This window comes from Ooceraea biroi, chromosome 7 (assembly GCF_003672135.1).
Source record: "Ooceraea biroi isolate clonal line C1 chromosome 7, Obir_v5.4, whole genome shotgun sequence".
In the NCBI taxonomy this organism is placed as follows: Eukaryota; Metazoa; Arthropoda; class Insecta; order Hymenoptera; family Formicidae; genus Ooceraea; species Ooceraea biroi.
Window position 1 is genome coordinate 3,394,495 of NC_039512.1, and position 20,846 is coordinate 3,415,340.

The 20,846-nt window shown below is 42.1% G+C and overlaps 3 protein-coding genes across 4 annotated transcripts in view; all 3 read left to right on the forward strand.

Moving 5' to 3' along the window:
* Positions 1 to 7,656, forward strand: part of LOC105277598 (D-beta-hydroxybutyrate dehydrogenase, mitochondrial) — a 23,074-nt gene extending 15,418 nt beyond the window's left edge. Inside the window, exons 3-6 of the mRNA XM_011336055.3 lie at positions 1,669 to 1,909; positions 3,567 to 3,719; positions 4,327 to 4,534; positions 5,370 to 7,656. Coding sequence (XP_011334357.1) covers positions 1,669 to 1,909; positions 3,567 to 3,719; positions 4,327 to 4,534; positions 5,370 to 5,526 — 759 coding nt within the window. The 3' untranslated portion in view covers positions 5,527 to 7,656. The remainder of the gene's footprint in view (positions 1 to 1,668; positions 1,910 to 3,566; positions 3,720 to 4,326; positions 4,535 to 5,369) is intronic.
* Positions 7,657 to 11,067: 3,411 nt separating this feature from the next.
* LOC105277596 (histidine-rich glycoprotein) lies at positions 11,068 to 16,182 on the forward strand. Its single transcript, XM_020031151.2, has 3 exons — positions 11,068 to 11,076; positions 11,374 to 11,659; positions 13,115 to 16,182. The coding sequence occupies exons 1-3, from the start codon at positions 11,068 to 11,070 to the stop codon at positions 13,276 to 13,278; spliced, it is 459 nt and encodes a 152-aa protein (XP_019886710.2). The 3' UTR covers positions 13,279 to 16,182.
* A 690-nt stretch (positions 16,183 to 16,872) lies between these two features.
* Positions 16,873 to 19,775, forward strand: LOC105277595 (cuticle protein 19). 2 transcript variants are annotated; one of them, XM_011336049.1, is made up of 3 exons: positions 16,873 to 17,520; positions 18,071 to 18,308; positions 19,471 to 19,775. In XM_011336049.1, the coding sequence occupies exons 1-3, from the start codon at positions 17,509 to 17,511 to the stop codon at positions 19,644 to 19,646; spliced, it is 426 nt and encodes a 141-aa protein (XP_011334351.1). In that variant the 5' UTR covers positions 16,873 to 17,508; the 3' UTR covers positions 19,647 to 19,775. The 2 variants fall into 2 exon arrangements, with proteins under 2 accessions (XP_011334351.1, XP_011334350.1); XM_011336048.2 differs by having other exon boundaries at positions 16,873 to 18,308.
* Positions 19,776 to 20,846: the final 1,071 nt, after the last annotated feature.

The window sequence follows — 20,846 nt, forward strand, 5'->3', positions numbered from 1 at the left end:
TAATTCTGTACAACTGTCATCAATCTTGACGCGAGGGTTGAGTTCGGATCAGACACATTGAGCATCCAGGTTACGATTTGGAAATCGTGATGGTAATGTTACGACTGGTCCAGTCGTAATCCCTGTAGTCTCAGTCTCTAAAGCCGTGGTCTTCATCATATGAGCTTCAAGACGGATAAACATCTTCAAAACGGAGACATCTTCAACGTCAGCGGCCGCTGCTTCCGCGGTTTTGCGAATCTCAAGCCGCAGCTAAAGTTAAGCTGCGCAGCGATACGGTGACAGCTGTTGAAACACAATATCCCGCAGCCTTACATCAGAATCCCTATTATCCCTTCGGGCATGCAGCATATTTCAGATTGTCGGAATCTGGGCTAAATTAGTTTCCTCATGTCAGGCGGAACATCGGTGAGCCTTTAAATCAGTCCCGCCGACAGTCACTCGACAGGCATTCACGTGTCCTGTCACCACCCGAGAACCGCCTCGCTAAAGATTACCGTTGAAAAACAGATGCTGACTCGCTGACAGAGCCAGCTTCTGCTTCAGATGGTGAATCTCGCGAAAGCTCCGAAGCGAAGTGCAGTGAAGTGTCACATATTTGATCGTTAAGTACGCAAATTAATTCGGTGCCTCCAATTGTGTGCATTTCTAATAATTGTCTTGTATAATAGACTTCCGTATAATATGGCGAAGTGAGCATAATCTTTTTTCAACAAAAATCTCAATCTTAATTTTTATTAAAAAGCAGGAACCGGATTAATTTGTATATTTAATAATTCTATTTAAATAATTACGCACGCAGAGCACTAGTTTATCATTTATATAAAATATTCGGTATTGTAGCAAGTATAGGCATTAAGTTCATGTAATATATTTTTTTCTTAATTTATTCGGCGAAAGTAGTTTTACTGGGTGATGTTGCGCCTTTTAACATTCAGATTGGTATGAGGAGATATTACCCGGCTTCGAGCTAATTAACGATCATGTTTGTGTTGCGCAAAGGCAAAATTAATTCAGATTACTCTGCGTACGCATTCTGATTGTGGTTCAATTGTTCCATGTCTCTGAAATTCGTGCATTAAATTACCTATTACCTTTCGTGTAACGAGAATCGCCCGCAACAAAGGACCGTTGATATACGCGACAATCGTTTTACAATCCAATTAATCTTAACAGTTAATATCTTCTAAGAATATATGTTGAATCTGATCAATTGGCAAAGCTAAATAAACCGGCGGACGCTTGTTCGAATACCGAAATTAGCTAACTTTGCTCGCGCAACAATGAGGAAAGTGACAAGGCAAGCACGTCAATTTTCACTAGTTCACCCAACCGATTCACCCAACTCTTCCTTAACCGATTATAATTTTATTCGGCGGTACCATTCGAGACCAAGCGCACCGAGCCGCGAAATTCCTCGCGCCGAAGGCTGACGACGCGAAATCCCCGGGTATCACGCGCAGTTTTTCGCGTTTTATTTACAGCAGCCAGCTTATTGATTGCGAACGAGCCCCATGTGTCATTTAACATGACGTATCAGCGTCAAAGCATAGCGCGAGCGATATCGAGCGACGTCGGTACGGCGCGTAATGGAGTGGCACGTGGGTATGCGGTGAGCCAGACTTTCAAAACATAACGTGTAACGCGTCCATGTTTCCCTTGCGACAGGTGTTTGCGGGTCTGCTGGATCCAGCAGGCAGCTCGCCATCGGTCAAAATCCTGAAGGCGGTCGAACTGGAGCGGCAGAAAGAGGGCGAGCCTGGGGGTGCGAGCGATGGCGATCTCGAGCAGCCGGAAGGAACACGTACTCGCGGCCAAATAGTGCCATTGGAGCTGGACCCGACCAGGGAGGATAGTCTGCGCGCTTGCTTGGACGCCGTCAGGGCAAAACTTCCGGCTGGCGAAGATGGTGAGGTCACTTATTCATCTGACTTCTCTCCTCGGTCTGTTTGGTCGATCATTAGAGAAAATCGCTCGGCAGATATAACCGCGCCTCTTCTTGATACTAAGTATTGCTTGATTGATACCAAGTCTAAGCATTTCTGCTGATTGTGAGGGAAGCGGAGGAGCGATGGCAAATAAATTAAGAAGGGAGTTTGTCGAGGAGGGCTAGTAGGCTTTGAAGTTGGAGTTTAGTACGTACGAGATTGAGATTTTAATGGAACGGAAACTGTATTAAGTGGAGTGTTATATAATCAACGCGGTTACTTCGTTCAAATAGTTTTTGGTAGTATTTTTGATTATTTATGATGAAGGAAAATTTAAGAAAAGTAATTATATTAAGAGTAAAAGAATTGTTGATGATTTTTGAATAAAGTTGAAGATAAAAAATATGTAGCTTAATATTTCCTTTTTTTTTGCCAAATCAATTATTGTCGAGTTTTTTCATAAATTATTATTTTTGAATAATTCCGAAATTAGATACATATGATTGGATCAAGAGTTTCTATGTATTCAATATCAGTTTTATGCAATTTCATTAATTTTGTTGTTAATTGTCTGCGAGGTAAACTCTATCCCGCAGTGAAATTCCCGCTCAATGAAATTCGTTACTGTTCGGGGAATGTTTCAGATGCGGGATCAACGCCGCAGTTTTCATAATAATTTGCCTAGCTTGTTAAGTCCGATAAAACGCTTCGAGGCTTTATCGACACATCGACTGGATAGATATTGGATAGATACACGCACATAACACGTTCAAGAGAAAGAACGTGAATTGAATAGTACTGTAGAGTTTTACGAAACAACGTTGAGGAACGTGGAAGTGCATTAAGGCATATCAAAGAAGATTTGATGGATTTTTAATTGCCTTCAACGACAGCAATTCCAACGGAGGACCTTTGCTTGCTGAGCATTTCCATTCGCGCGGTTTCCATTCCCAGCTCTCGTCGCGCGATATATACATACATACATCTTGCGGGATATTTATACGTGGCACAATGGAATAAGTTCGCGTAATGGGAAAACTTCCACCCGCCACTACTTCCGTCGCGCAAAATAAATAAGCGCAAACGTCATATTTGTAGATTTCTGCTATTCGTTACGTCCACGGGCTGCCGCGAATATATTTGTCACGAGAAACGAAGAACCCGGACGCTTCAAACGTATTTACGCAACGTTCGGGGGATTGCACATAGGTTGTCGCTAAACGAAAACATATTTTTCTTTTGCAAGTCAGTGGATATGCACACGGAATTAAGACTGTTTTTTCAAGAAAAAACTTCCGTTTTATTTTTATAAAGAATAATTCCATTACCGCGTCGCACGACGAGTTCAAATTAGCACTCTTGCTGCGACAACGTCGACATACATGAATCTAGTATACATTTCCAGTTAAACATACGATTCCAGAGACATGATATTTACTCGTGATTGCCCGCTGTTTGTTATACGTAATGTCCTCATTAGCACAGAACAGGACGACAGAGAAAGAGGAAGAGACAGAGAGAAAGAGGAGCCAAGTTCGATCAAATAAAGTTCCGTCCGCCTCATTTCTCCGCGGCACTCCACCGAAAACGATCCTCCCAAATACTCCGAAGTGTACGCTAAACTTTACTTAATTGCAGGTCTCTGGGCAGTCGTGCACACGGGCGGCTTGGTTTTACCAGGTGTCATAGAGAAACAGAGCAGCTCGATGTGGGAGTCCATGTTGCGTCATAATCTGGTGGCTCCGCTGAGAACAGCCCGTGTGTTCATCCCTCTTTTACGCATCAAGAGAGGTACGTTGATTGCCTCGTCGAAATCTTGGCAGTAATTGTTGCCGGCTGTCGCTATTTCCATTTGCGAAGTACAAACCTTAAGGAAATAGCAAAACTATGTAACTTTTCGGATGAGAATGCAGAAAATCTAGACTTTTCTCTTGCGTTCTGGGACTATCTTGAAATAATCATCATTCCAAACGTTGTTATCTCACGTCAACACACAGCTTCCATAAATAGAATCAGAATCTTTTTTCAAAGGGAACACGATTCCGTCAGAAGATTACGAAAGCAATCCGCGTGTAAAATTACTTAATTTAATTTAAATATCACGCCAGAATTTCCCTGTCGGATCGGTACGTTTAATGAGAAGTTCGCTCGAAGGGCCGAGGAGAGAACTGCGATCAGTTAGTGAGATAGTAGCGCAATGGCAGCGATTGTATTTCGCACAAGGTAGAGCATCCGACACGCGGCATCCAGCTGCGATGCCGCTACGTATCGCGTTGCAACGTTTAAGATGCCGTTGTGCCATGGTGGTCCCGTGACGTAAGAAACTAATTACTTGCTATTAACGGCAGCAGCAGCATTCATTGTTTAAGCGGTTTATTGAGAAATCTCTGTTGCCAAGGACGCATCGTTCTTCTGGGTGACTCCGAGACGAGCTACGGCAGCACGGGGGGTTCCGGATTGGTGGCGTTCAGCGCATCCCGAAGGGCTGTGGAGGGTGCAGCCGAGGCGTTAAAAAGCGAATTACATTCCTCGGGCGTCGACGTCGTGCTCCTCAAGCCACCGCCCGTGAATCCCCTCGTTCTTTATGCATCGCCCGTTCTCAAGACGTAAGACCTCCAGCCGACTCGTCAGTTTATAACGGGCTGTTTCTCCGGCGGGCCGACGAAGACGTTAAGTCGACGACTGCGGGCGGGCAACTCTCGCAAGCAACTCTCGCCGCAACTTTGCGAGCTGCCGTTGAAACTTGCTTTCTTGCCAGGGCTCTCGTCGGTGATATTAATATTAATCAATTTCGTGGATATATTTTATCGCGTTATTAGGTGATTAACTAAGTAATCCGAGTCGCGTCTAAACAGCGATACAACTCAATGTAGCGATGTTTCAAGGAATTTTGTTGCTTCTTGGAAGTTGCTCTTGTAAAATATACGACAAGCTACGTCGCTGTCACGAGTATGTTTGATCCACCGTCATTTATACGCGACCCGAATTACTTACAATTAGTTAATCACTTAATATTAGTCCGTATTCTCGGCCAATTTCTTTTTTTAGTCCGCTTATTTATCTTCCTGTGTTGAAATTCGCTTTTTTCCACCGTTCTTTCTCCGGGGATTAAATAATATTGAACAATTTTATAAAATTCTAGCGTGTTACTATCTCATATTTCGAACTATTTTCTCCTATTTGTTTCGTTCGTTTATCGATTTCGTGTCATGCTCAAGAGATATCACTTTTAATTTACTGACCTATCATCTCGACAACCGGGGTCATCACTTCCGCGGCGATGAAACGCGATTTCGACCATGCGGGGGATTAAATCGCACGGTCGGTGCAGGAAAAGCGTTAATATTTCAGCGTCTTCAAAGTCCGCCGGCATCTGCCCGCGCCATGCCACTGCCACGCTGATAGACTTGCTTGTTACAAACGATGTTTAATTATTTGCAGGGTCGACGTGGAGTCGGGCGTAACGGCCTCGGAGGGGACGTGGACCGCGCCGCTATCGATTCATTCCGTGCGGAACGCTCTGATTCCTGCGATTACGACGTCGTGTCCTCCGAGCGTTTACGACATGACCGTCAAGCCGAGGCTGTTCTGCCGATAATCCCGTCCCGTCCGCGCAAACGGACGAAGGATCGCAAGATGTAGCGACGCCGACTCCTGCGAATCGACGCGACGCTCATTTTATACATATATCGGAACAATGGAGCGTGCACGCACGACGCACGCACGATTTCCTCGTGCACGATATCATCCGCGCTGTGACATGTCATCATCCTGCGTGCCCCACGGCGTGCGAACCGGAATCACCCTCTCCGTATCGCGACAAGCACAACATCCTCAACACGCTTGTCTTCCAGGCAGCATCAATCCCGAAGCAACCCTCGCTCTTGTTTCCCATCCAGGTTGCGTCGCATCAATTCGAGGAGACATTCAAACAGCCAGTAATGCATCCTCGTCGCCAGTAGAACGTATAAGCTCATATTCTGTAGATAACTTCTTCCTCTTATGCAACGTCTTATGCACTTTCCATTCCCTGTTCCCTATTTCCTCGTGGTGAAGTAATCGCGTAGCAATCGTTAGCCGATAAAAGTTGTAAAGGTAACGCGAAGATTTTATTCGAGATTATTAATTTGTCATCGCATGCAGGGAAATGATTCATCGATTTATTAAGAACGCAAGGGTGCAATAATATAATAGATAAGATGTGCAATCATTGCGTCAAGCCGAAATGCGCGCGTGCAATATGCGTTCTGCGATTACCCGTAAAAATCATTACATATTGCACATATCTATCGAGATATCGCAATAAAACCACGTAACGCGGAAAAGCCGGGAACGTTACTGCATTTTCCAAATCATTGCCTCACTGATAGTAGGAAGAGCAGCCGAGACGCTCGTAACCCGCGCGCGTCCGTGTCGCTTCCCGTATAGGGATAACCGTTTTACCGCGCTTTTAGTAGAAAACTTGGCGTTCACCGCAAGAAAATTGTGTAACCGGTGTAAATGTGAGTCGCTGCGCTTAACTCGAAATTACGTTCGCTTCGTTAAGCGGCAGTTACCTGTAACTTCTAAATAGAGTACGGTAACGAAATCAGCGCACACGGAGCGTGCGTGTTCCGCGCGCAGAAAATATTCTGGATGCGAGATAAAAGGGAAGAGGAAGTGGGAGAGAACCCACGCTTTTTCCTCAAATAATTATATTTCCGTAATTAGCACTGAGAGTGCTTACGGTACGATTGCGGGAGCATTCCACGCGTCTTTCCGCGCGCGGACATCTCCGCGCGGCCTTAATTCCGTCGCACGAGACAAACGACAATTCTCTCGCGTCAAGTGCCGTTGACAATCCGCATTTTCCGGGGGTGTCGCTCCGTTTTGCAGTCTGCCCCGTCGCTCGTAATTACCCCGTATCCGTATTTGTACTAATTGTAAATTATTCTTCTTTGCACTCGAGGAAGTTTCCTCCCAAAGTACGTAATAAATAACGCTTCTTTTCTCTCTCTCTCTCTCTCTCTTTCTCTCCCTCTCTCTTTTCTTCTTCTTCTTTTCATTATATATTTTTCCTATTTTCGATTTCTCTGTTGTATGTGTGACACAGTATCACATCTGCATTTCCTAATTTGGTGTTGTACATTTATCTTTGCGCTTAAGGAGATACATTTCCGGAGCTTAATAAATAATGCTTTCTCTCTTTCTATTCTCTATCCACCGATGCGTGGCTGACGGTAATTAAGAGCCGCGCGTATACATTATCTTTCGCGTGGCCGGTGATAGTTTTCATCACGAGTTTCGCAGATAACTCGCCGGCGGCGGGCTCGCGGCTAATTAATTTGGTTGCAACTCGGTCCGCGAATAATAAAATCCCGAAGTAAGATTAACGACGGCGCGCATAATGCGACCGTGCAAATTTGCGTATATGTCAGTCATAAAAATAGTAATCGCTCGTTATTTGCGCGTCGACGCCCTGCCGCACCGGAAATTGACCGATCCGTCCGCCGGCTTCTGACTTTCATATTTCGTATTAGATCGAGATGGGGATGAGGCGGGCCGGGAGGCAGGCGTGATGTCACTGGAAAATTGCGCGGGACACGAGAGCGAGCTGTGGCTAATTGAAAAATCCGCGCGCACTTTCCTCGGTGTTCTTGACGGGAGAACGGGAACAAAAATTCGCACTCCGCTGCACTCGCGATTGCGTTACCTTTACGGCAGCGTGGGTAAAAAAAGGAAAAAAAGGTGCTGATTGACTATTTCGACTCGACTCGCGAGTAATGAGCGGCAATTTCGCAAGGCGCCGTCCGAGACAGCTTACCTCGGGAAGTACCAAAAAATGTGCACAATAACTCCTTGCTGCGATCGAGATAGTTTGAAAAAGGGCGTACGTATATATATATATATATATATATATATATATATATATACATATATGTATATGGAACTGGTATGTACAGCTACGACGTCAATAAATATTTTCCTGGCTAAGTAAAAATTTTCTTTCATGTGTATTCTTTAGAATAAACTGCACGTAATTAGAGCTATTTATTTCAGTTTTTATTGTATAGTATTTGTTACAGTATATTTCAATTTCTGTTATGGTATAATACTTATTATAGTTAGTACATTATACTTCTGAGTTAATACGATTGTGATATTGGTTTTACGATATTTGTTAGTTAAATTATTAATACTTAAAATATTTAAATATCATATCTTCAATTATTCAAAGTGACTTCAAAGGGTTACTGTTCATCACTAACACGCAAGTTAATTTCTCAGATTTGCGACAATGATTGGAGTTTCATGTCAATCAGATATTATTGCTCATTAATAATCGTGCTTGAAACGCGCATCATCCTGACAAAAGATATTGTTGTTAATCATTACGTTACAACAGAGCTATTTGATACATGACCTCATGACAGATTACAATTCCATCAATGGCGCATACATCACATGAGCGCCCGCCGGTAGCGGAAACGCAATAAATTCTCAATAAACGATATTGCAATGCTGGTATCCGGCCATTCAACCGACATATTGACACACGTTTATTTTGACGTCTACGAATTTCACTTTATCGTCTATCAATTGCGAGCATCCTGAAATTGTCTTACGCCATCTTTCCTTCCTTCACGTACAATAAATTGAAAACTATTAAATCACAAAAATAAAGCTTGCAATTGCATTTTGATAACTCATCAAATTGCGAAGATCGCACTAAAGTCACAGAATTCTTCAAATCGTCGATTCGAAAAAATCCTGATTAAAGTCTTAAATATTTTATTAAATTTTTCCAGTCAAGTAGTAGTAGTCAAACCGAGCAATAATAATTTCGAAATAACTTCAAGATCGTGGTCGTTTCTTTCGCCGTCCGGAAGAATAAAAATCCTGAAGTGCATTTTCAAGAATTCATAGTCCGCTGATTTCCACACCATCCGCAAAACTGAACGGACCAGGCGGAAACTGGCCTGGCAAAAATCGAATTACGATTTCCAAGCCGTCACGTTTCCGGTTGTAAAAGCGCGGCGCCGCCTCGTGTCTGGCAGTGACGAATACCGGGTTCGTACCGGCGTTGTTGTTTCAAAGAATTATTATCATTTCTATGACCCGAGCGCGGTGGCACCTCTTACTGCATGGTCGATCCACGGAGGCAAAAACGACGAATGAGTTAATGACTAAAAGGGATCGTTCTTGCCCGGGGTGGACCGCCACTATAAAACGATCCTGTTCCTTCGCTCCTGGCAGTCCATTGGCGGTTTTCGCAAAGGAAGAAGCATGGCCTGTGTGAAGGTAAACTAAAGTCGATAACATGGTATCCGATATACCGTAAGTCGATTCGCAACAGGGTACGAGCGGAACTTGTTATAGGGGAGGGCCGCGCAATGGGAATTCGCGTTGCAACAGAACGTTCCATAGAGAAAGAAAGAAAGAGGAAAAAGAAAAAGAAAGAGAGAAGAGCGCGGACTCTTCTGCCTTTCCGTGAGAAAATGTGCTATTTCGAGAAATTTTTGGCATATTTGAAATTATGGCTTTTTATCGTAATCAACTTTTTATAGGGTGCTTAAGAACGTGTGCATTAATAATACTTATGTATTTCGTGCGTTTTTGCGAATAAAATCGCAAAGAGCGCATTTTTCATCATTCGCGTTATGTGTTGGTTAGTAACGTCATCATCAATCGCACATCCCTGAAAGCATCGTTATAGAAAAATTAGAATGCGTAATAATGCACCGTGATCTGCGACAGAATGCGGTAACTGCTGCTGCCGAAATGATTTTTAGTTCGACTCGTTATGTCACGGGTAATAATTGATTGAAACGGTAATGCAATATTTCGATGCTATTGATATTAATTTTACGTTAAAATCGCGAGCGTGAATTATATATTCGAACACTTAAATGGTTACCGCATTAATATTACATTGTAAATTGCGATATCGCATGAAATTAAAATTACAAGTGGATAATGTTAACGTTAACGTGACAATTACATTAACAACATTTTATTAACAAAATCGCAAAAAATTACTTTATTATAATTTAATTACGAAATGTAGGTCATGTTTAATTAAAACTTTTCAGTATTCTCATGCAGATCTTTTCCACTTCCGCTTTCCGCCCATCTTCTTATAATGTGTGCTATCTCAGAACTCGATCTACAATCAATCAATGTCACAAATTACGACACGAAAAACGTAAAAGATATCCACAAGCTCTAATAAAGGGATCACGATAAAAAGGGCCACCCTGACTTCACTTCACAAGAACACGTAAAAATTTCTCGAGACGGCGCGTTTCCGTGGCAGGGCGGAGGGAATCCGTGGTCTCCGGACTTCTTTCTCGCCCTTTGATATCCAATTTGCGGGAAGGAGATGGATATTAAGCTTTCATGATTCGCCCGTACGGAGGAATTACACCAAAAGTACAACGTGAAGAAGAACACGGCGGGTGGAAGAAAGGGCCCAGCACTTTTACCTGGCCGCGGGCGAGGACGGCGAAATCACGCTCCCGGTTCGCTCTCAGACGATCGATCTACACATAATTTCAAGTTTTGCCGATCCCGTTGTCCGACGGGGCGGTCCAACCGTGCGGCTTCCATAAAACGAATCGCCGGTGCCACGCCGCCGAACAAAGTATTACACAGTTGTGTGGTCGTAAAGTACAAGAGCGGCGTGTTTCGGGGGTCTTTACGTGGTCCGGTTGAGTCCGAGTTGCGGCCGCACGTATTCGGGAAAAGGGCGAGAGCGAAGGGGAGACAGGGAGATGGAGAAGGAAGGGCGAAAGAATAACGGCGAGCTTTTTTTCGGCAATTTTCTGCTACACGCCGCAGCGCCGCTGCGATGAAAATGAATTTTCGTCCCCTCTGCGCCCCTTCTTCTCAGTTTCTCTCTCTCTCTCTCTTTCTCTCCGTTGCCTTCTCCGAACCGATCCTTTCGATTAGATTTAAGGGATTAACTTTTCCAATTATTCGCGGCCGGCAATTTACGTTTAACAGCGAAGGGTACTTCATGCCTCGGGCCAGTGTCCGTCCAGCTTACACGACGCTCGAACGTTCCCTCTCTTTGCCCTTCTTGCTTTGCAGGAATTGATTGTCTGCGTCGTCTTCGTCGCTGTCATTGTTAGAGGCCTCCCCAGAATATACGAGGAAGATGCGATGGGTGAGTGTCTCTCTCGGCTTAATTCATGGGTTCATCTCGGCCACTCGGCCGGGCAATCACGCCAATCTGATGAAAGAAGTATTGATTCACGCAACGTCGTGCCTGTATTCTCATAGAGAGATACGAGAAATTATCTTTTTCATCTTTATTATACAAATCATACATTTATAATACTTGTTATATATTAATATGTTTGTTATATAATATTTATATTATAAAATATTTTATATTATAAAATATAATTGGTTTACGTTGAAGATATCAAAATATAATCCGCAGCAGCCAAGGATATAATAGTTTCACACATTTTTTAAATTGATTGTAGATGAAGATCTCGGCGAGGAGTCGATGGCCGACGATATAGATCGCACCGGACACGGCGAAGGTCATCATCATCATCATCACGCGCACTCGTTCCATCATTTCTCCGGGCCAGTGATAGGTCATCATCACGAGATATCCTGGAAGGATAAGCACGGGCATCATCATCACGACTACAAGGCGTATCCCAAGTATAAGTACTCGTACGGTGTGGAAGATCATCATACTAAGGATCAGCATGGACAAAAGGAACACCGCGATGGTGAGCTTAGCATTCTTAAGAGTAATAATAGTTAATAATAAAAATAATTGATAAAAATTACGATAGTTTAATCTTGATATTCTTTGCTTCAATAAGCTTTAAGATTCAAACTAGACTTGAAAAATCTACTTTTTATAAAACTATCAATTGATAATTTTTAGTAACTCTAATATCCATTAATTATACTTGTAATCTTGTACTGTTGTATCTTAACTTCTCGTTAAGCAAAATGGTAATTATCGATGCCGTCAATGTATAATCACCAAGATAGTATTTTACTCGCTTTTGATATTTCGCCCAAACAATCTCATATAACATTTTAATATTTCCATAACGTATAATTATAAGTCATTGCTAAACGTTGCCATTCAAAATATCAAATCGTAAATCGGGACTTTCTCTTCTGGGCGTGAATGATCAATTTTCCCTATTGACGTTAAAGATCGCCGCTAAACATCGATGGCAAATCTAAATTGTGTCGGGACGACGCTGAGCCAGCGTAGGGTGCGATGTAACTCGATCTCGCGCTCTTAATTAGAATCTCGAAGTAATTGGATACCCGGTCTTGCTCTTAATTAGAACCAGAAAGGAACACGGGTGCGTTTCTTGCCGGTTCTTGCGGCCTGTTGAGTGCACCGCCACTTTTCTGGCGCGCTCCGCAAAAACGCGGGAGCTCCTTCGCGGTTTTGCTCTTGTATCCGCTATTCCCACTGTTGAATTTAATTGTGACTGATACGGAGGGCGGGGGATGAGGGTTTATTACGCTTTCGCCAGGCAGCTTTGTAACAAAGCCGGCGAATGAAATGCACAGGAGCTTACAGCGAAGCTATCCCAATACCCCGGGCATGCCCTGGAAAACGCGTAAACGTCTACATAAACGCGAATTTAATTGAAACGCATAGGCACACGGGTTTCTATTATATCTTCATTTAATGGAAATACCATCACGCTTCTTCGCGCGCACCGTACCTGCAAGAGATACCGCACGATTAATTCTTACAAGCGTGCATCAGATGGTGAATTGGTCTATTCGAAAATTAAACGGTAGTTTTATTAAATATTATCAAGACTCTAGGAACTGTTCAAAATAAATTTTCCATCAATGCGAAATAATTAATTAAAAACATTTAATTAATTTTTTGAAACTAATGCTTTGCTTGAAACTTTGCTTCTATAATTTTTAATTATTCTCTTATGAATATATATAGATGATTTTCCTTCCAACTACATGTATGTATATAATATACTTTTACATGTACCAAAAATAATTTTTTAAAGTTTGCCAATTAGCTTATACAACGTATGTACATTGTGCTTGTTTAACAAAACTAAAATAACAAGTTAATGTCAGTAAATAATATCAGTGGATGTTATTGATATTGATAGCGGATTTGATGGAATTGCTTTCAACGAAGTACACAGATATTAATTACTTAACTTGTATATGAATTTTAGGTAAACGTGTGGATGGCGAATATCATATCCATGAGCCCGGCGGCAATTTTAGGAACGTAAAATATCATGCTGATCCTCATGGAGGATTTTTCGCCGAGGTACACAATTTCGGCGGTAACGATCATTCAGGTGCCACGTATGGTCATTCCCATAAGCACCGATAGTTGAAAAATATACATACGGCGTGAACGAAGAGGTATTAACGAGTATCAATAATAAAATGACTAACGAAGAAGCCAAGAATGATTAATGAAGACGATGTAAGCGTGCCTGCACTTTGTAACGATCGTAGCCGATATAAATATACATTTCTACGTTTTACGAAATATATAGTTTATTCTGAATCAACATCCTTCGATATCTCGCATGTTTCATATTTTAAATACATATACAGAAATATAACATATTCTTATCGGAAGAATAAAAATCTCAATAAAAAAATATTATATAACCGCTTTGAGTACCAATTATTATTACTTGCATATCGTTCAAGTTTCATTCTAAAAATAAACAATTACCGTCTCTCGAATTCCATCAAACAATTTTTCCCGATGAAGAGGTAAGCGGAAAGCACGACATTCTTTGATTTTCGTGGACTCTCTTTCGAACTCTCGCCGCTGATTTCGGTCGCGATCGCGCGATTTCGTTTCATCAAAACGACCACTCGCTCGCTCGCTCGGTTTCCGCTGACCGAATGCAGCGGAATCGGCTGATCGTTCTCATCAGCACGCCGCAACATGTTTTTATCCAATCACGTTCCCGCGCGACCTCCGACCTCTCGAGTCAGCAGCGCGACGACCCGTGGCGGTCCGAGCTGCCGAAAAGCTACGGAGGAGGAAGCGGAAAATTCAACGCGCCCGAGGAAAACGATGCCGGGCCAAGACGAAAAAGTAAGGGTGGTCCAAAATCTCGTGCCCTCATCGAACAATCGCGGCAAACGGGATTGGCAGTTCCGCAAGGAGATTGCTCGGACATCGTGTTACTGACCCGGAGGAGGCTCCTGTCAATTTTGTCGCCAATTTCGTCGACAATCTCTTCACCCATCTCTCGTCGCCGTCATCGGTTTCTAACGTGGATAATCGCATCGCATGCAAATGTGCCTCGACAATTTCCATTAAGTTCTCTCTTAGTGAACCACGAGATGCGCAATTTTAGTAATTTGATATAGTATTTTACATTTATTTGATATATTTTTAATATTTGATGTATTATTAAATATGTGATAACATATTTCATGTTTTATTAAATGTTTCATATATTATAATTTTAAGTATTATAATATAGAGTGCTGAGAAGAGGAAACTAAAACTCATGCTACATACACCTGATACAATTTTCCTCCTCGAATTGTTATTATTTAGTACTAAACATTGACTGAGGAACACCATAAGAATCACATAAAGCTGCTCCTCCCCATAGAAAAATAATCGCGCGATGACCGTAACAGAGTTTTCACTTTTGCCGGATGTACGAGCGCTATTACGCTCACTCTGCGCACAAAATGAACTGCTCTAATGCGTCGTCGTTTATATAAGCGACCACAAAGAAATGGGTTTCTCGAAGAACGAAGGCGGAATTACGTAAGTCGAAAGGATTACACCTGCCGAACTTGACTGCGCACTGCGCCACCGTTAATTTCTCTCGTCGCATAATTTCTCCGCGTTTCACGTGCGTCGCGTTGCGTCTTGCGAGTCGGCCGAATCAGAATCTATTTGAGCCAAGTCGAATCACGCATTGCGACAACTATGTAAAGGCTCGTTAATGCTATTAACGTTAACATAGTTGACGTTTCCTCCGAGAATGATTTCATAAAGCGCACGTAAAGCGCAGCGGTTCGAACGAATAGCAAAACCTCAAGTCTCTCTCTCTCTCTCTCTCTCTCTCTTTCTCTATGCACGCTTGTATCCTCTTTGAGCATCCACGCCACCGTAAAATGGAGCGTGTTAACGACGTGATGCACGCTCCCTTCACGCGCTCGTCCTCGTTGTCACCCCTCGATTGGCGCGCTACGTGTCCCGTACGCTCACGTATTTTTAAGCGTCGCGCTAAATCGATGAGAGCGAGAGGAGTCATTAACACTCCGCGCCACGCAGCTTGCTTGCTGTACGGTGGAAGAATATCTTAACAAAAAAAAAGAGAGCAAAATACCGTATCCGTACACGAATGATTCGCTCGTGACACGAACGCGCGTCGCGGCGCCGATCGATGCGGTCGTTACTAAAGCAAATGGATGGATTACGAGTCGACTGCGTGAAACAGCCGTTCCATCCCGGCCTGACACCGGAAACGGATTATTCGTTCCGGGAGCGTCCCAGGGGACCGCGAGAAAATTCGCGCGAGCGCGCGGGAGTGCACTTAGCGAGTCGGGAAAATTGCGTGCTCGCCAATTATCTCGCGAGTAAATGCGAGCGCGCGCTGATCGAGGCACGGTCTCGCGGCACGTGGAGTGATCTCTTTATTCCTCTTTTTTTTCATATTCTTTTTGTTGGCGCTTGCCGACCGAATCGCCCCGTGCATATCGAAAGCCTAACTTTATTCAAACGTGCGCGAACACGCGCGTCCAGTGTGTCCGTTCATTCTCGTTGGCGTTGACGGAAGCTGGAGACAGTTTAGGGACGTAAAGGGGTTAAATCTCTGATATCAAGCGTATCGTGAGCTTGGATTTCATCATGTTGCACATTGCGCGAGATGGATTTGTAACGTAAATACGCGTTATGACGAGCGTCATGTCACATCTCTATGAAAGTTTCCGATTATGTAGTCACTAGTGGCAATCATAAAGATTGCAATGACTATTTATGCGCCATCAGAATTCACAATTTGATTAGTGATGATAATTGTTATTTTGATTACAGGGAGATGATTATATAATGCTCGGTTATATGTTATAATTTATGGAAAACATATTATAATTACGGTTAATGGTTGATAATATCTAGTGGTATGCAGATTTTCACTTAAACAAATCTGCGAAATCAATGTTAATAATCTATTATATTTGCTATTTATTTCTTGAACAATTCTCTACAGGGTGTCCCGGGTTTTAACCGACAAACTGCGGGAGCATATTCTACTAGTGGAAATAAGAAAAAATTCTTATATCGAGTTTGCTTAGAAATGCTTTATTACAAAGTTATAAACCAATATTGAAAAGAAATATCAGATAAGTAACAACGGAACATAGTGTAGAATTTGGAAGGTCCAAGATGTTTATGTTATGCGTATTCACATGTATTCATGTTCACTATGTTGAAACGATTCAGTATGATTGTTACTTTCACAAGAGTAGCTGTTAGATTTCAATCGTCGTGTGAACTAGCAATTACTATCAGAATGCCAAAAGTGTTTTCAAATGAGGAATACACTGATATTCATTTCCTGTACGGATTCTGTGAGGGAAATGCACGAGCTGCCGTACGAGAGTATCAACGTAGATTTCCTAACAGGAGAGTACCAGATAGATTTAAAGCAACGAATTACTAATTCAGTTACTGAGATGCAACAAAATTTTCAGGAATGTCGTACTGTAACAAATTCTGTACTACGTCGATGTCTAGCTTGTATCGATGTGCAAGGACAACATTTTGAAATGCGTCACTAAATCATTGCGTAGATAATTTTTATTTTTGTGAAAAAATCCGTTGTTACTTATCTCATATTTCTTTTCAATATTGGTTTATAACTTTGTAATAAAGCATTTCTAAGCAAACTCGATATATGAATTTTTTCTTATTTCCACTAGTAGAATATACTCCCGCAGTTTGTCGGTTAAAACCCGGGACACCCTGTATATATTATACTTATTAATCTAGGTTTATTTTTGCTGAACAATATAGAAAAGATGAACGTTTCTCGAAATTATATTATTTAACATTAAAAATTGACTAAAAATATATATAGCTTCATCTAACAAGTGATCATTTAGAAATGTATTTTTTATTAACTTTCTCAGCAAATAATGAATAATTACGTATATTAAAAACGTATATTAAAAAGAATTAATTTCTTTCATGTCGCGTCGATCCATTGTCATGTCCGAATAGCGCCGTCACGCTTCGCTACGATCTTCAGTAAAAGCCAATGGTTTCGAGATTTTTGGGAAAAAATCTTCCGTGACACGATCTAAAGCGAAATCGATTGTTACTCCAACGAGACGGACGGTCGCATGCGTGGTGTTCCCTGGCATTTCATCGCAGGAGTGCCCAATCTTATGCATAGAGAAGCGATTGGTTCACGTCGTTTTTGTTGCTCTCGCACAGAGGACCGTTCTATATATCTACTAAATAACGGTGGCGAAATTCCGGCGAAAATGGATGCTGCTGGGCACTATATAAACTTCCATCGATATCGACAAGCGTATCATTCGTATTTAGGAATCTCGAAACATCGGAAACATGGCTGCAAAGGTTTGTCTCTCGGCAAAGATATTTCATTTTGTTGCGTCTCTATTAATTACACACGCAATTAATATATAGTTTGATTATAGTATTTGTAATAATGTTTAGTTATAGTAATGTATATATAGTTGCACAATATATTGTATAGCTACGAGTAATAATTAATAAATATAAGTTTGTGAATAATATCTCGTAAATAATTCTTTAACACCTTAAAACATATATTCTATACACGGAAAATAAAAAAGAAGAAAAGAAAAGAGAATATTTAAATCATTTTTCAACTATTTGTAGCAGAACGGGTTTACTTTCTGCATCTTCACTATATTTAATAATTATTGCATTCTATGTATTTTGTCACCATCACATACTGCGACAAAATTTTCCATCAGACTGAAACATAACTTAGCACAATTCGCTCGTAAGTCACGAAATGGAGGGCACTCGCCTGCAATCGATCGTAGAAAAACGCTTCTGCTCTAAGATAGCAGAATTGCTTTGGTGTTCCGAGTGCTCACTTCCGTGAAAGTCTATGTAAATGGTAACAATTTGTCGGCAGCTTGTCCCGCTATTGGCTGTATCGGCCCTCGTAGCGGTCCAAAGTGGATTGGCAGGGCACGCTCACAGCTTCGCGCACTTTCATGGTCCGGTGGAAGGGCCCGGACACGAAGCAGTTGTCCACGATAAGCACGGCCATCATCAAGTGGACTACGTGGCGCATCCCAAGTACGAGTTCGCGTATGGCGTCGAGGATCATCACACGGGCGATTACCATGGGCAGAAGGAACATAGGGATGGTAAGCCGAATCTCAACGCTGGTCAAGTTAGCACCTCATAAAATCCTAGATAACGCGATGTCGGCATACGCGATATTAAACAGTTTACAGAAGTTTATTATCAATGTGAAGGGATAGAATATGTAGCTTGAGCATGAGCGTAGTTGAAATATTCCCGTGCAGAAAATTGGTAGGGCCTAATATGAAAGTAAAGGCCCCTATAAGGAATAAATAGGGATGTCCTAAAAAGGGATGCCCTATCATTGCCACATCGTGGCCCGATTAGATATTATATTTTTTATTATTTCCTTATAAGGTCCCGAAAAAATATTTGTTACATACCATTCTAGGGCCATATTAATATTGAGGAAAATTAATCGGGTCCTACTTAGGACCCTATAAATTTTTTTACACGGGTTTCTCTCGTCTGAATAATACGTAAAATTATTACATTGAAAAATTTACATCTTGTTCGATAATAGTCATGAAAAGTTATTATCATTTTATATTATTTATTATTATATATAATTTCGTTCCTTTTAAAAATTTACAAAAATATTTTGTCTTTCTCTATTTAGAAGAGAGTGTTTATTTAATGTATGCAATTAGTGCTTCTAACTGACGAATCGAGTTTCACAAATTATGCAACAATACAAGTTTGTGCACAAAACAGCAAAAATGTTTTCGGTATCCAGCGCAATAGCGGAAATGTCGGTCCTAAGTGTCACAAAGGTTCCTCTCAAATTCTGCTCTCGACAGTTGTTTGATCTCCTCGAGGGTGAGGGACATTCGAAACCGCGACTCCGAATCGCGCCGGTAAACCGGGCTGGGAGCCGCTGTTTAAATTCGCCGACGCGGATTTTTCTCTTGGTCCCTTCACTCCGGGCGAATGCCGAATGGCCGAACGGTCCGGTGGCCCCTAGCTAAAGGTCATAAATGATGGGGTCAGATTAAGGACGAGGGCGCGCGCTTTAGTGCGCTCCATTTTAATTAAACATTGCGGCGGCAGTCATATTGACGTAACATAATATGCGGCTGGCGCATGCATTACCGTAATATCGATGACACATCCGCGCATCCAATTTCGGACAATTAATGCGCGTTTACGTGCGGCTCGCGCCGGTAGCGCTCGCCATTTGCTCTTGCACACCCTCTCGTTTCTGCAACAGTTTTTCGCACGCAGGGAAAAACGTTGTCGGCGAATACACCGTCAAAGAGCCCGGCGGCAACACCAGGACCGTGACTTACCACGCTGATCCACATGGAGGATTTTTTGCCCGCGTCCACAATTCGGGCGGTAATGATCATCAGGGTGGTACGTACGGCGGTCAGGGTCAGCACCATGAAGAGCATCAGTGATGACGATCTGGAGGCTTTGAAGAGATGTACCGAGATAATCGACGATTAAATGTTAATCCTGGATTGTTGGTTTGTACTCGTTTTGTATTATAGATATGTGTTTTGAATAAAAATGTGCTATTTACGAGTTTACGGAATGCGTTTTGTTCTCTCATTTTGATCGCCCGCAGCATTTGCAGCGGTACCAGTATCAGGTATTACGCGAGCATTTCCTATTATTACGGGCTCGAGTGATGCGTGTAGTGCAAAAAATTGACTAATTTGCAGAAATGCTGGTATGTGCGCGTTTTCAAAGGATGAGAAGCTCTTTCATTGATCACGTTGGCACGCGTATGAACTCACATTCGCTTTTTCGGATATGGAGATTTTTACGAAAATCCTTTTATTATTTTAAAATCCTTTTATCCATATACAGATTATTTAAGATTAATCTTGTATCTTGTAGCAAATATTCGATAGTAGCATTTTTGAATCTTTGCAATACTAATCATTTTAGCAACATGAAGTCTCATGTATTTAAATATAAATTATATATAAATTATTGTTAAGAAGGAATTAGACAAAAATTAATGGCTGCAAATAACTGCAAATCTCTATCAACAAATTATCATTACAATTCAATGAGCTCTACACGACGAAGAAATAAACAACTGTTCCGATTCAACTGTTCAATTCCCGTTTCCAGTTCTTGGAAATATTTATTTCCATTGCGGGAGCCATCGCAACTTTGCTTGTGTAATCGAAAGCGTTATTACTTACAGAATAACGGCGGCAATTCGGAAGTGTAGGCAGAACAAATAAATGGACAGATTGCGTGTATATAGGTCTAGCCCTTCTCTGTCTCTCCCTCTTCTCCAACGGGCGAACGGTGGTGTTCTAAGCTTCGACGAACATATTGGGTCACGTATTGGGACCGGCGCGATCGGTATCGCGCGAATAGACTAGCGGAAATTGAATTGCACTTGCGGAAGCTGTACGTGTCATTGAATAGCGTGTAATTTTCCATTATCGCGTTAGAAGAGGCCACATTCCTCTGTGGGAGCGATTCCAGTATTTCATTTAGAAGCTTTATATGACTGTTGACTTTACGATGGTTCCGGGAGTCTGCGAGAGAAGGGGATGAAGTGACGTCTCGCTGCTTGCATTACATTAGCGAACGCTCCTCAAAGGCGAGGACTTTGTGAATGGAAATCGTGTGGT